Genomic DNA, 14,610 nt, shown 5'->3' on the forward strand with positions numbered 1-14,610 from the left:
CATGCAAAGGATGTTTAGAAGTTTGGAACTCTTTTTCCCAAACTGAAATTGATGCTAGATCAATTGTTAACTTTAAATCTGAGAAAAATAGATTTTTGTTAACCAAAGCTATTAAGGGATATGGGGCAACGGCGGTTATATGTAGGTCACAGATCAGCCATGATCTCATTGAATGGTGGAACAGGCTCGAGGAGCTAAATGGCCTACTCCTGTTCCTATGTAACATAATGTGATATAAATGCAATTTTCCTTCCTGCCTGCAAAACCCTGATTAGCTTCAGTCTGACTCCAAGCTGATCCAGCTTTTTGCTAGTAACAGAGTGATGCTTGGGAGAAGAGCAGGAAAGCCAGATTACAAGTTGGAAGGGAATACTTACACTTTTCTCTTGTGTATATCCAAACACCCCAACCAACTCCAGTGCCTTTCCCTCCCTCGCTGCTACCAGTTCTTGCAGTCCCCGCCCGAGGAAACTACAAGGGTATGAGGGACAAGTTGGCCATGGTAGATTGGGAGACTACACTAACAGGTATGAAGGTGGACATACAATGGCTAACATTCAAGGAAATAATGCATAATTTGCAACAAACATATATTCCTCTAGGGCATAAAAACCCAAAAGGAAAAATGATCCAACCATGACTAACAAAATAAATTAATGCTAGTATTAAGTCAAAGCAGGAAGCTTATAAAGTTGCCAGAAAAAGCGGTCAGCCTGAGGAATGGGATCTTTTTAGAAATCAGCAAAGGGGGACCAAGAAATTGATAAAGAAAGGGAAAATGGAATATGAGCACAAACTAACAAAAAATATAAAAATGGACTGTAAAAGCTTCTATAGGTATGTGAAAAGGAAAAGACTGGCGAAGGTAAATGTAGGTCCTTTACAGTCAGAGACGGGAGAATTTATAATGGGGAGTGAGGAAATGGCAGAGAAATTAAATACTGTAGCGATTCATGTGCATTGCCACTAAATAATCGAGTTTGACTTCGACGAACTATAACTAAGTTGTTTATTTACAGGAACTGGTTAAATACAACAGGTAAGGTAGCAGGTAAGATGGCTGACTGTAGGAGCATCGTGGTGTAGGTCTTTCCCCAGCGGGGACGCCACGAGGACTAACTAGAAGTTTCCCAGCTCAACCAGGGCAGCACGGTGGCATAGTGGTTAGCACTGTTGCCTCACAGCGCCAGGGACCCGGGTTCAAATCCGGCCTCGGGTGACTGTCTGTGTGGAGTTTGCACATTCTCCCCGTGTTTGTGTGGGTTTCCTCCCACAGTCCAAAGATGTGCGGGTTTAGGTTGATTGGCTATGATAAATTGACCCTTAGTGTTAGGGGGATTAAATACGTGGGGTTACGGGGATAGGGTGGGATATGTGTTGGTGTAGGGGTTACGGGGATCGGGTGGGATATGTGTCGGTGCAGGCTCGATGGGCCGAAATGGCCTCTATCTGCACTGTGGGGTTTCTGTGATACTGTGAACTGCCAGCAGGTTCCGAGCTCAACTGTTGGAAGGTTCCGAGCTCTGACGTCATGACGCAGAGTACAGGAGAGAAGCCTGAGTATAGTAACAGACACATACAGTAAGGTAAGTTAAAGGGAATTATGTATCTCAATGTAAGGGACAACCAGTGGTACTGCCACATAGGCCCCCCCAGAATTCGCTTTAACGAAAGTCCAAGGATGAGATGGTCTGACGAGCTGGTGGTCACGGCGGTCGTGCTGTCTCGACTTGGTAGGCGAGGTCTGAAGATGCTGCTCGTGAGCGGATTCTTACGCGCGTCGTGGTGAATAAAACGTATCCGTCAGACGAAGGACCGTGGAGACGTGCAAAACAGCAGGCCTTGTCAGAGTGACGGGCAGGTTGGGCGGACGTGGGCGATGTCTCCGTTGATGTTGAAACAAGTCCTTGTTCCGACAAACTCTGCAGGAACGCCAAACGAGCGATCCAGAAGGACTTGACGGGCGAGGTCGGTGAACTCGCCGACAGGTGAGCGAAACCTTCGGGAGGCTGGAACACACGGAACGGTGCGTGCCATAGTGCTACGACGATAACACAACGGAGGGTGAAGAGTTGCTGCGTTGATCAGTGATCGGTGAGGCCAGCAACTTTCACGTGGCTGATCGCGGCCGCAGGATGCCCGTTGGACCCGTCCTCGATGTGTGCAGCGTCAGTAGAGGTTTGCGTTTGTTAAAGGGAAAACTGGAGAAAGGGCGGCAACGGTCCGGGTTGTGATTGCTTTCAGGAGGGGTCAACTCTGCCTGGAGGGTGGAAACACTTGTAACTGTTGTAGATTTAGGAGAACACAGCCGGAGGGCGGCACGCTTTTTGTTCACGCCAAATCGCGTAGTAGGTAACACAACCAGCAGGCTGAAGGGCTGGTGCGTCGTCGGCGGAGAAGGAGTTGTCATTTTTCACGAGGGATAGGTCCTCGTGGTTCGCGAGGGATGGGTCCTCGTGCACGAGGAGTGCGTCCTCGTGTTTCGTGGGGGTGAGTCCACATGGTATCCCCGCAGGGCGCGCTCCGATTTTGTGGGCCCGAACATGCTGTACCCCACACTTGGAGAGATGTATACTTGCTGTTGCTTTGGACGTAGAGGTGGACGATCCGTGTGGCAGTAGGAAAAACGAGTACGGGGACCGTAAACGAGTACGGGGACCGTAAGCAAGTGCGTGGTCGGCGTCGCATCGATGTTCTCGTCGAACGGGACTTCTACCTTTATAAAGCACGAGGGAGACTATGGCTCCCTGGATTGCGGTAGCGACAGCAAAACGGCTGGTGCTTCCATGGCGTGCTTCTTTTGTGAAAATTGCTCACAAAAAAACGGGGTCCGGTTGAGTTTTGTCCGTGTCAAACGGGATCTGCTCCAGACTGCGCTTACCTTGCGAATACGTTCGCAAAGACGGGGTCGCTTTTGGAGGAATTGGTGTTAGGCGGTTGCTGTTCCGTGGTTGTTAGTCGGTTGTGCGTCGGTTGTCTTGTGGGAAGACGAGGTTCAGGCGCACGTTGCTACCGTGAAAATCGTTCACGGATACGGGTTCACCAATTGTAGTGTTGGAATTGATAAGCTCCCGTACTCATGTCGTTGGGCCACCAATGTAGCGATTCGTGTGCATCGGCACTAAATAATCGAGTTCGACGAACTATAACTAAGTTGTTTATTTACAGGAACTGGTTAAATACAACAGGTAAGGTAGCAGGTAAGATGACTGACTGTAGGAGCACCGTGGTGTAGGTCTTTCCCCAGCGGGGACGCCACGAGGACTAACTAGAAGTTTCCCAGCTCAACTGCCAGCAGGTTCCGAGCTCAACTGCCAGCAGGTTCCGAGCTCAACTGTTGGAAGGTTCCGAGCTCTGACGTCATGACGCAGAGTACAGGAGAGAAGCCCGAGTATAGTAACAGACACATACAGTAAGGTAAGTTAAAGGGAATTATGTATCTCAATGTAAGGGACAACCAGTGGTACCGCCACAATACTTTGTTTCTGTCTTCATGGAGGAAGACACAAAAAACCTCCCAGAAATACGAGAAAACCAAGGGTGTGGCGAGAATGGCGAACTTAAAGAAATTATTATTAGTAAAAAAACAGTACTAGCAAAATTAATGGGACTAAAAGTCGATAAATCCCAAGGACTGGATGACCTACATCCTAGGGTTTTGAAAGAGGTGGCCATTGGGATAGTGGACGCATTGGTTGTCATCTTCCAAAATTCTAGATTCTGGAATGGTTACTGCAGATTGAAGCATAGCAAATGTAACCCTTCTATTTAAGAAAGGAGGGAGAGAGAGAGAAAACAGGGAACTACAGACCTGTTAGCCTCACATCAGTAGTTGGGAAAATGCTAGAATCTATTATAAAGGATGCAATAACTGGGCACTTAGAAACTAACAGTAAGATTGGGCAGAGTCAAAGAGTCAACATGGATTTATAAAAGGGAAATCCTGTTTGACAAAGGAGTTCTTTGAGGATGTAACTAGTGGAGTAGACAAAGGGGGAACCGGTAGATGTGGTGTATTTGAATTTTCAGAAGGCCTTCGATAAGGTCCCACACAAGAGTTGGTGAATAAAATTAGGGCACATGGAATTGGGGGTAATATACTAGCATGGATTGAGAATTGGTTAACACCTAAGGAAGGATATACTTGCCATAGAGGGAGTGCAACGAAGGTTCACGAGATTGATTCCTGGGATGGTGGGACTGTTTTTCGTGACCTCCCAATGCTCCATGATCTGATAATCACACCCCAATATTGCCACAATCTTGAAAGCCCATCCGCACCACTGCCTTGGCATGTCGCACTACTCACAGTACTCAGTATCTCCTACCACTGCTTTCGTACCTCAGCATTGCCATCCCAATACTCTCTCACACACTCCAGCACTGATACCACAGTACTCCCTCAGTCCTCTGAAAGCCTAGCACATCCCTCCTACCCAATTTAAATATCCCAAGTGGGCACCTACAACACTTAAACACCTGAGATGCACCACATCCCAGAAGGCTGCAAAATGCAGTAGTGTACATGTGGGGGGTGAGGTGGGTTGAGACACCCTCCCAGAAAGATGCCATTAGTGCTCCTGTGGCCCCTTTTGTTATGGAGCCATAAATGTTTTAATTACCTGCCTTCGTCACTGGCCCAGGTCAAGATTAAGGCCCCAACACACAGGCCATTCTCCACTCCAGTGGCTGGTGCGCCTGCTTCCACTGCTGGGGTACCCAGGCTGGGAGTTCTCCTGGCCCTAGCCTGTGATATGTTGTGCAGAGGATTGACAGCTAGTACCCCAGCAGTCACATTCTTTCCTAAGGCACTTAGCTTGTTTGGGTTAGGCAGAGACTCTGCTCTCACAAGGGCCTCTAGAAATTGCAGAAGGCCAAGACCCAGTGTATCCAGTTACTGACCTAATTTGTGGTCATTGTTTTGGGAGTCTCACTGGACTTGTGGTGCGAATGTGCCAGAAGGACAATGGATTTTTGTCCCCATCCTCCTTCAGCTCAGATATTCGAGGCTTTTATTTATTTTTTAACTTACAGCCAGAAACTATTCTAATGCTTTTAAAGGTAACCTTGCTGTGAAAGCAGTTTTTGGCCAAGGGCGGGTGGGTGGAAAAGGCAATGGTGTGTCAATTCCATAGTGCTTGCTGCTCCATTAATTTGATTTATTAGTGCCACTTATTGATTTCTTGGTGTGCCCACTGCTCTATTAACTTATTGATTTGCTGGTATACCCACAGCACCATTAATTCACTTGTGCCTGCGCTGTATTAATTTAATTCACTTCTTTACCAACTGCTGGTTCCCTCACTCTGTTGATTTATTGAGTTAGTGGTGGTCAGTGCTCTATTAATAATAATTTACTGGCTGTTTATTTAGCTTAGCTGCATTGCAAGGTCATCGGTGTTCCATTGTCAGGTGAGTGATGATTGTGCTTCATTTTGGTTTCTATGGGTTGAGTTTTCCGGTTAGAAGTAATATAACGCACATACATTTCAAAACAAAATCACCCGAGAGTCTGTCACCAGCTATGTAACGAAGGACTCCTAAGTTTCTTTTGATGTGGTGGTCTTCCTAGTTTTGACTGACTTTTTCGATCAACTATAGCAAACCGCCTCAGGTTCCCCCATGATAATTTTTGACAAAGCGCCGGGGGGGAAGCACTAGAATCCCAGGAAGAACAGAGATGCAGATAAGTCCATCCGGTCTAAAAGGGAATTGCTGCTGGTGCCACAAATTTCTGGGATGCAGTTCATTTGGGAGGAGATAGAGGTCTATAAAATAATTTAACGGGCTGGAAAGCGTGCCTATTGCTAGATTATTTCTGTTTAACAGATTGGGAAGGACCAGGGGATGAGTTTAAACTATGCCAGAGTAGGAATAGACCAGATGTTATGTAGTTCTTTTCCCAGACTAGTGAGCCTCTGAAGTACATTGCCAGCTGTTGCAGTGGGTGCTGACTCTGCCTGGGAGAGTGCTGGACTGGTTCTTGACTGGGGCAGAGATCGATTGCATCATATGGAAGGTAAGTGGCTTTATAGATAACACTTGGTCTATATGATCTCCTGGACTGGATTCGGGCAGCTGAGGGGGGTCAGAGGGGAATTTCCCAGAGTATTTTTCCCTTATTGGCCCTGGGTTTTCTCTTTATTACCTCTCCCAGGAGATTACATGGCTGCAGCAGGGGGGGGGGGGGTGGGTGGGAAGTATTTGGTCATGCTCCAGGCTTGATGAACCAGCTAGTCTTGTTCTGGCTGTCAATTTCATGTTTGTTTGAGATGGAGCACAACTGCTTGAAAAAGATTATAAAAAGTATGAGAACCAAGCAGGAGAGCAGACATAGACCAGGTAACTTGGAGAAAAACACACGTGTAGACTTAATGGACCTTTTGTGCTGTAATATGTTGCTAAAGTATAGCATGCTGTTGTCTCCCTATATTGTTGATTTTCTAACAATTCTTGCTACAAACTATTGCTATGATCGAGCAGAACTGAATTTTAAACCTGCATGGAAATGCTTAATTTTGACTCACTCTTTGCCATGCTAACAAAGTTTGAAACTCAATATGTTGGTAACCTTAGGTGAAAATCCATGGCTGAGCAAAGGTGCTCCAAATGCACTGTTGCCATGCTGTATTTTCCTGTAAATGTTAACTGTCCACTTTTTTCTTCTTAAGTGTGCATTAATAGGTCTGTAATAAAATCCACTTTTATGACCATTTACATTGGATTTCAGGTTCCTGCTATAAATCTTGATTGCTGTAGACATAGCAGTTAGCAGAAACCAGTGTTTTCCCCAACTAGACTTGAGTTAAAAAAAACATGCATACACCTCCTTGCAGTGTCTAAACAATTCTACTAGTGTATAAAACAGTCTATTGTAATTACCAGATGTAAGAAAGACTTGCATTTATATAGTGCCTTTCACAACCTCAGGATGTCCCAAATCACTTTACAGCCAATGAAGTACTTTTGAAGTATAGTCACTGTTGTAATGTAGGAAGCACGGCAGCCAATTTGCACACAGCAAGCTCCCACAAACAACAATGTGATAATGACCGGATAATCTGTTTTTGTTATGTTGATTGAGGGATAAATATTGGCCAGGACACCGGGGATAACTCCCCTGCTCTTCTTCGAAATAGTGTCATGGGATCTTTTACATCCACCTGAGAGCGCAGACAGGGCCTTGCTTTAATGTTTCATCCGAAAGACGGCATCTCCAACAGTGCAACACTCCCTCAGCAACTGCACTGGAATGTCAGCATAGATTTCTGTGCTCAAGTCTCTGGAGTGGGACTTGAACCCACAACCTTCTGACTCAGAGAGAGTGCTACCCACAGAGCCATGGCTGACACTGATGGAGGAACCTAAAGCCTGGTCAACATTTCATGGGGTACCACCCTCTTAGCCTAGACTTAACACATGGTCACAGTTTGATTCAATACAGAATCACAAGCTTCTATGACCTAATAGTTGTAAAGAATGTAAACAAACCAAATTCTGCAGTAAGCATTCTATGTTCCAGAACTAATTTTGCAGCTACTTTTATAGCAACAGAAATAAATATCCAGAGAAAATCTAAGAAATGAATACCTGGAAAAACAACAAGCCACACATGGTCAACTTCCACCATCCTTCCATGAAGTCGTAAGGCATTTGTGAAGAAGAAATATGGACACAAGAAGAATTCTCTTGAGTCACTCCTATTCACAAACCAGGAGATTTCTTCACAAACAAGTTAAGGTGGGTTTCTTACCAATTTTACTGAAGGAAACAAATAGTGGATTTGGTCCATCAACATTGGTGATACACAGAGAACCCTTTCTGTCTGAACAAGAACTTAATTCTCCAAAGTTTCCAGATGACAACATTAACACCAACAATCTTCATGAAGAAATCATGTCTGCAAATTCATCCCCAACATGCTCAGCTCATGCAGAAAGACATGCAACACAGATGCTCCCTGGTATAAGAACTTATGGACATTTAGAATGGTTCCATTATGAATTACCAGTACCACTCTATCCCTCTTTCTGGGATGTTCTCACAAGCAAAGAAGTTCCTAGATCCCCTGAGCAAAGTTCTCCAGGAAGTGAAATGAACATTAAAGTAAATAGTAACAACTGCGTATCAGTTCCTCCAATTTTAACAATTTCTACACCGTACAAATGTACCAACATTGCTCATCAAGCAAAAACACAGAAGGCAATTCCATCTCCATTCCTCATCAATGACTACAAGTGTGTGAATTTTGATCCATCCCTAACGCCATACTGGAAGCAGGAGATCTTCATTCCACAGCCGCTCAAAGAAGCAAAATATAAAATTCAATGGATTGTGCAGTACAAAAAGATTATAAAATAGACATAAACATATCAACTAAATTATGGGCAGAATTCTGGAAAACGTAAAAATACGGAAACAAAGTAAATTAATATTTATTAAAAATTTCCAAGAAAAATGTCAAGAATACATAGATTTTACAACAGGCCAAAGAGTGATAGACCCCAGAACTTCTCATAGTTGCCCAACCCCTCCAACCAGTCCACATTTGGTGCATTTTATTTTAACATGAGTTTATAAATAATTACAATATGAATTCAATATAGAAGTTGTTAGGAAAACGGTCGAGTTTCTTGCAGCTTCTCCTCTTGAGCATCATTTTTACTTGTAGGAATTTGCTTTATGTTTAGGCAGGAAGGTGAAATTAGGAGGAACTGGTCCCAATAGCATTTCACTAATATGAGAATAGAATACACAAGTCTTAGAATAAGCGAATATCTAGCTACATATTAAAATCATGCGTTTAAAAATTCAACCTGCTATAAAATTTATGATAGTCCTGTAAGAGCAAAATGAGAAATTACAGTGCCACATTAGATTGGATGACAGGCTACTGTTGAGGAAAACTAGTTTAAAGAAAAATATGATTACTGGGAGCTAAGCAATATACTGTATTAACATTCTTTACATCTGTAGTATTTATATTTAGATCATGCCCTAAAATGATCCAGGCAAGGACTTAACATGTTACCCTTTGATTAAAACTTTTTTTTTAAGTCTTTAACATTTAAAGAGACCTTACCTTACTTTGACCCAGTCAGACACATTTTGGCTAGCCATTAGAGTTTCCAAATAGTCTCTGCCTAAATAATAAGGAGGCCTTTCGTTGATTTTCTGAGGTACATGTTCTAGAAGACCTATTGGAATATACCTAGAACAAACAAAAAAGTAAATCAAAAAGAAAAATGTGGCTATATTCATTAATGCCCAACATACTACATTTGAAGGCAATGTTTCAGTGCTAGTTTGCAGACTTTTTTTTACCTGCACAAGAATGACAGCCACTCTAGGAGGAACCTTCTACTCTTCTCCACTCCCTGTGTATCAGATCCCCAGTGCTCCAGCCCATAATTCCTAAAATCCTGTAGAATTTCAAATCTTTCTTGAGAGGAAATATCCCAGTGTCGTTGCTCTTTGATCTCAGTGAATATCCAAGGTTTAATCAGTGCCCCTCTGCAATTAAACAAAGTCAAAAGACAAATGTGAATTTTATAGCACTTTCTTCTTCTGCATTTCCTAGAAAGTCATTTATGCAGAAAGAAAGAAAACTCATGATCAGCAGATATTTTCTCTTCATTCCAACATCTACTACAAGCTATCTACTATGGGCAAATATATTTAGAAAAAAATAAGTTTAGAATCTGTCAGAACTGATATTTAGCCTAAAAAAAATCAATTTTGTTTTTATAATCTATGTTAGATAATGCTAAGCTGTCTTCATGTGTAAAAGTGGCATATTGTTCAAAGTGTTTTGAAGATTTTGACTCATCCATTCCTTTTGTTTTTCTTTCATAAAATTAAAATTCAGCCCAAAATGCTTGATTTGGGGTTGAATTTTGACAAAACGTTGGAAATATTAGATATCAAAATAGTAAACTTCTGAACAAATGAATAAAAAGATTTTCAGCCAATTGTACTACACCTCAAGAGTGTTCAATAAAGATCTTTTAGTGCTAGGAATAGTGAACTGGATACAAATCCAGTTTCACAGTATCTGTGACTGTCTACAATTATGTGACACTTTGCTGATTACTGGAATGTATTCTGCTGTGCTCAGAATTGAAACTAATAAATTAAAAAATCCTCACAAATAGATTTTTCATTTTTTTTAAAGTTCTTATTTTTTTACTAATTAAAAATTCATCACTTCTTCCTGCCTCTCATCTCACCTTCAAAAAAAAAAAAGGACTTGAACGGAGCCCCTAGGGGGGATACTGTTCAAAAATGGATTCCAACATGTCAATGGGGCAATTATAACAAGAACTATACAAACCAGGAGCAATAACTACACTCAGCAGCTGCTAGTAAGTTAAAAAGAGGAAGAGAGTTGGCATGCACCTGCCACCGCAGGTTTGAGACACGAGTACAAGTCAGGAGTGTGATGGAATACTCTCCACTTGCCTGGATGAGTGTAGCTCCAACACTCATGAAGCTCAACACCATCCAGGACAAAGCAAGCCTGCTTGATTCGCATCTCATCCACCACCGTGGCTGCAGTGTGTACCATCTAAAAGATTCAATGCAGTAACTTGTCAAGGCTTCTTCGACAGCACCTCCCAAACCCTTGACCTCTACTACCTAGGACAAGGGCAGCAGGCGCATGGGAACACGATCACCTTCAAGTTCCCCTCCAAGTCACACACCGTCCTGACTTGGAAATATATCGCCTTTCCTTCACTGTTGCTGGGTCAAAATCCTGGAACTATATTCACCTCACGGACTGCAGCGGTGGCTTACCACCACCATCTCAAGGGTAATTAGGGATGGGTAATAAATGCTGGCCTTGCCAGTGATGCCCACATCCCATGAATGAATAATAATGAAAACATTGGATCAAAACAAGCACCAGCAGGGACTCATGCACTCATCTGCCAGTCAAAACTCTTCAGATAGGCTTGTGAGCTCATGTACAGGGGACCACAGTCACCGATACCTTAAAAGGCCACCTCAAAGTAGCTATCTTGTGTAATTCCTCCAACCCACATATCCAGAGTAAAATAGCCCCCCTATCAACTATGAGACAAATAGGAGCAATCTCAGCTAATGCCTAGGTCCTGGTATCAAGACATGGTCACCCAGAGTTGCCAGACTGGAGGAAGAAAGGCACTTTTAATTGGAGATACTGTATGTAAGAAGTCGCACAACACCAGGTTATAGTCCAACAGCTTTATTTGAAGTCACAAGCTTTCGTAGCGCTGCTCCTTCGTCAGGTGAAGTCTTCACCTGACGAAGGAGCAGCGCTACGAAAGCTTGTGACTTCAAATAAAGCTGTTGGACTATAACCTGGTGTTGTGCGACTTCTTATATTTGTCCACCCCAGTCCAACTCCGGCATCTCCACACCTTAATTGGAGATGACTTTGAAGGGAAAGGCCTTTCTCCAAATTTCAGAATCCCATAACAACCTTAAATCATTTAAACACGAGTGCCGAACTCCTTCTTACAGCTCTGAATATGCTTAATCATCTTGGATAGCATCCTACTCACTTTATTTGACTGTAGTTAATGAGCATAATTGATGTTTTTCTGATAGCTTCAGCAATCGATTTCCAATGTCAGAACTGGATGTTGGAAAGCTTTCAACTTCATTCTCAACTTGCAAATAAACCAAATCATGTAGCATGGCACTTTCTGGGTGTTCTGCTAACAGAAATTTCTGAATCCCAACCACACCAAATGAATAAGCATAGCTTCTGTAACACACGCAAGATGAAAGTGGGGTAATGGTGGTATTTGGGAAGGGGGTGGGGGGGTGGGGGCGGAGGGAAAGAAGGTGCTTCTGAATTTTAGTTGAAATTCTAATGCAGAAAAAGTATGAAATATTGTACTTCTGCATCTGCATAGATTACATACCTTGCAATCATAACTCCAGAAACACCAGTTGTCGCCTTAGCTCTGTTGGCATCTTCAAATGACAGTATATCGCCATTTCCTGTGAAAGATTAAGATTTTGGTTACGTGCTGGGCATAACTGATCTATAAACAAGTAATTCAAACTTTGTAATTGGTTTTCACTGGCACAGTATTGTAGTAGCTGCTGTAGCAGGTTGCAAGTTTGTTAGAACTATTACCACTACCTGTAAAGAACACCATTTTGTCTACAAACACTGGCATTAAATTATTTTCTCCCCACCACATAGATGAAGCTCCCATATAGATATGCTCTTGATACCGAGTCGCTATCTTAAACAGAGGAATATACTATTGAATTAGCATTTTGTTTATTTGTTAAACAACAAAAGATTGTGAGTAGACAAAAACTGCATATCTTATAAGGGTGAAAACTTTCTGAAAACTTCTAAAATTGGGCAATATACAAATTATACAGCTTTAGCTGTGAAGAGGTGGCCATGATGATCTGCGCAGGGGTATTTGAGAAACTAACTGAATCGATCTCTCAAAAGGAGGAATAAAGCAGTCATCCTATTTAAAGTCTTCATTAATTATTATGTTTGGAGGGTATAAGGGTCAGATTTGGATTGTCTGAGGCATTTGTGAAAGTACTGCAGTGCTCCTTTTCACAGATGACATCATGCTGTTGGCAAACTCACCCGACAAGCTAGTGCACTCTACTTATCTTGAACAATCGACTAACCTGTGGAAAATGGCGATGGATGCGCCCAAGTGCATATTGCAGCTTTGTAGAGCTCAGGCAGGAACATCTAGGTTACTGATTAGAAGATACAAGGGATTCTGCTGCAATTTTTGATTCATATCACTACCTGGGAGTCAAAAATTAAGCTTGAACACAGTCCTTTGGGGCCACAATGAAAATAGGCAAAGAGTTATTTGGTCTTTCTTCAGCAACAGCAGAACAAGTTAACTGTAGTGTATGTACCCGTCTACCTTTAAGGGAACTATTGTATGTAACCGTCCACCTTTAAGAGAACTACTTTAGGTGTTGCACTACTTTGTTGGCTTCTGTATACTGTAATACCGACGGTGACCACACCGGTATATAAGTGCTGTGTCAGGATTTATTGGGCAGATTCGCCCTGACCTTCGAATAGTAAAGTCCTGTTTTAAGTTACTCTGGTAGTCTGTGTATTAATTAACTAAACAACCCACAGACTTTACAGTGGCGACGAGTCCGATCGTACCCTGCGGCAACAATACTTCCGAAGCAGTTAACGAGTGTCGAGAAGAGGCAACCGCCCTCGTCGTTCTGCTGGGAGAAAACTCGAGGCTGCAGAACTAGAAAGGAGGAAGAATTTAGAGACAAAGACTTCCATCAGCAACAGGCACTGACTGTCCCTTCTGCCACGGTGAGGAGTGAGCCGATCAGCACGAGAAGCAAGGCGGCCACGGTGACTGTGAGTAAGGGAAAGTAAAAAGAATAACCGGAGGATAAGGGCGGTGCACTCGACCACGGTCGAGGGGGAAAGGAGCCGGACAGAAGTCGGGTCCAGAGGCGCTGAGACTGGGGCAGCGTGGAGCAAGGAAGCCGCGGTACAGACAGGCTGGGGGACGCAACGGCGTCGTGAGACAGCTAGACCGCGACCGGCGAAAAAGGCCGGGCAGCGACCGAAGCCACGAAGCGCTGCGACCGGGAACGTAGGCGCGGGAAGAGATAAACTCAGCCGCAGCCGGGGAGGGAAGCACCGGACTGCGAGAGGGCTGGGAGGCGCGATTGGGAGCCGAGCGAGCGGGAGAGGCAGAGCCGACCAAGGGAGACTGAGCGAGAGCCAGTCCAGCGGCTGAAACTGTTCTCCGTCAACGGGGTGTACCCAGCGCCGGTAGAGCCGAGCGAGCAGGAGAGAGACAGAGCCCGAGCAAGGGAGACTGAGCGAGAGCCAGTCCAGCGGCTGAAACTGTTCTCCGTCAACGGGGTGTACCCAGCGCCGGTAGAGCCGAGCGAGCGGGAGAGAGACAGAGCCCGAGCAAGGGGAACTGAGCGAGAGCCAGCCCAGCGGCTGAAACTGTTCGCCGTCAACGGGGTGTACCCAGCGCCGGTTGCCCTGCCGAGAAAAGGGAAAGCACTAAAGCCGACGCGCAGGCTGTGAACCTGAAAGCCAGCGGCCGTCGCCCGTGGGGAAAGTGTACCCCTCCCGCTAGGGAAGAAACGCGGGAAGCCGCCATTAGGCGGGGAAGGAGACAGAAGCGGGAAACCGCCATTGAAGTGGGCGGGGAGAGAAGATAAGCGCGGGAACCGCCATCTTGGGAAAAAAAAAAGAAAAGAAAATTTAAAGAAATAATTCGTGGTGTTATCAGGAAGAGAGGAAGATGCCTAAGCGTGGTAATATCAACGATTTTAATTCCGAGGTAGAAGACTGGGCCACGTATGTGGAACGCATTGAGACCTATTGTGAGGCCAATAAAATAGAAGAAGATGACAAAGCTATAACCTTGCTAAACTCGATGGGCGCGAAGACATACGGGCTCTTGAAGCATCCACTAGCACCAGCTAAACCGGCGGATCAGACTTTCGATGATATTGTGACTGTTCTGAAGGATCACTTGAACCCCACACCGTTGATGTTGGCGGAACGATTCAAATTCTATGCGAGAACGCAAAGGAAAGACGAAAGCAACGCAGAATACTTGGTCGAAC

At 44.2% G+C, this 14,610-nt stretch overlaps 1 protein-coding gene across 4 annotated transcripts in view; it reads right to left on the reverse strand.

Annotated features, from left to right (window-relative positions):
* dus3l (dihydrouridine synthase 3-like (S. cerevisiae)) overlaps positions 1-14,610 on the reverse strand; it is a 43,389-nt gene that overhangs the window by 2,676 nt on the left and 26,103 nt on the right. For 3 of the 4 annotated variants that reach the window (XM_085987939.1, XM_085987936.1, XM_085987937.1), the window contains 4 exons: positions 11,913-11,991; positions 9,325-9,513; positions 9,083-9,211; positions 8,420-8,734 (listed from right to left, as the gene is read on the reverse strand). In XM_085987939.1, the coding sequence (XP_085844065.1) occupies positions 8,662-8,734; positions 9,083-9,211; positions 9,325-9,513; positions 11,913-11,991 (470 nt within the window). In that variant the 3' untranslated portion in view covers positions 8,420-8,661. Of the gene's footprint in view, positions 1-8,419; positions 8,735-9,082; positions 9,212-9,324; positions 9,514-11,912; positions 11,992-14,610 lie in introns of those variants that run through there. The other variant, XM_085987938.1, reaches the window with a different exon arrangement.

The sequence above is a fragment of the Somniosus microcephalus genome, chromosome 5, assembly GCF_052327205.1.
Source record: "Somniosus microcephalus isolate GS21.2 chromosome 5, FLI_Smic_1.0, whole genome shotgun sequence".
Classification (NCBI taxonomy): Eukaryota; Metazoa; Chordata; class Chondrichthyes; order Squaliformes; family Somniosidae; genus Somniosus; species Somniosus microcephalus.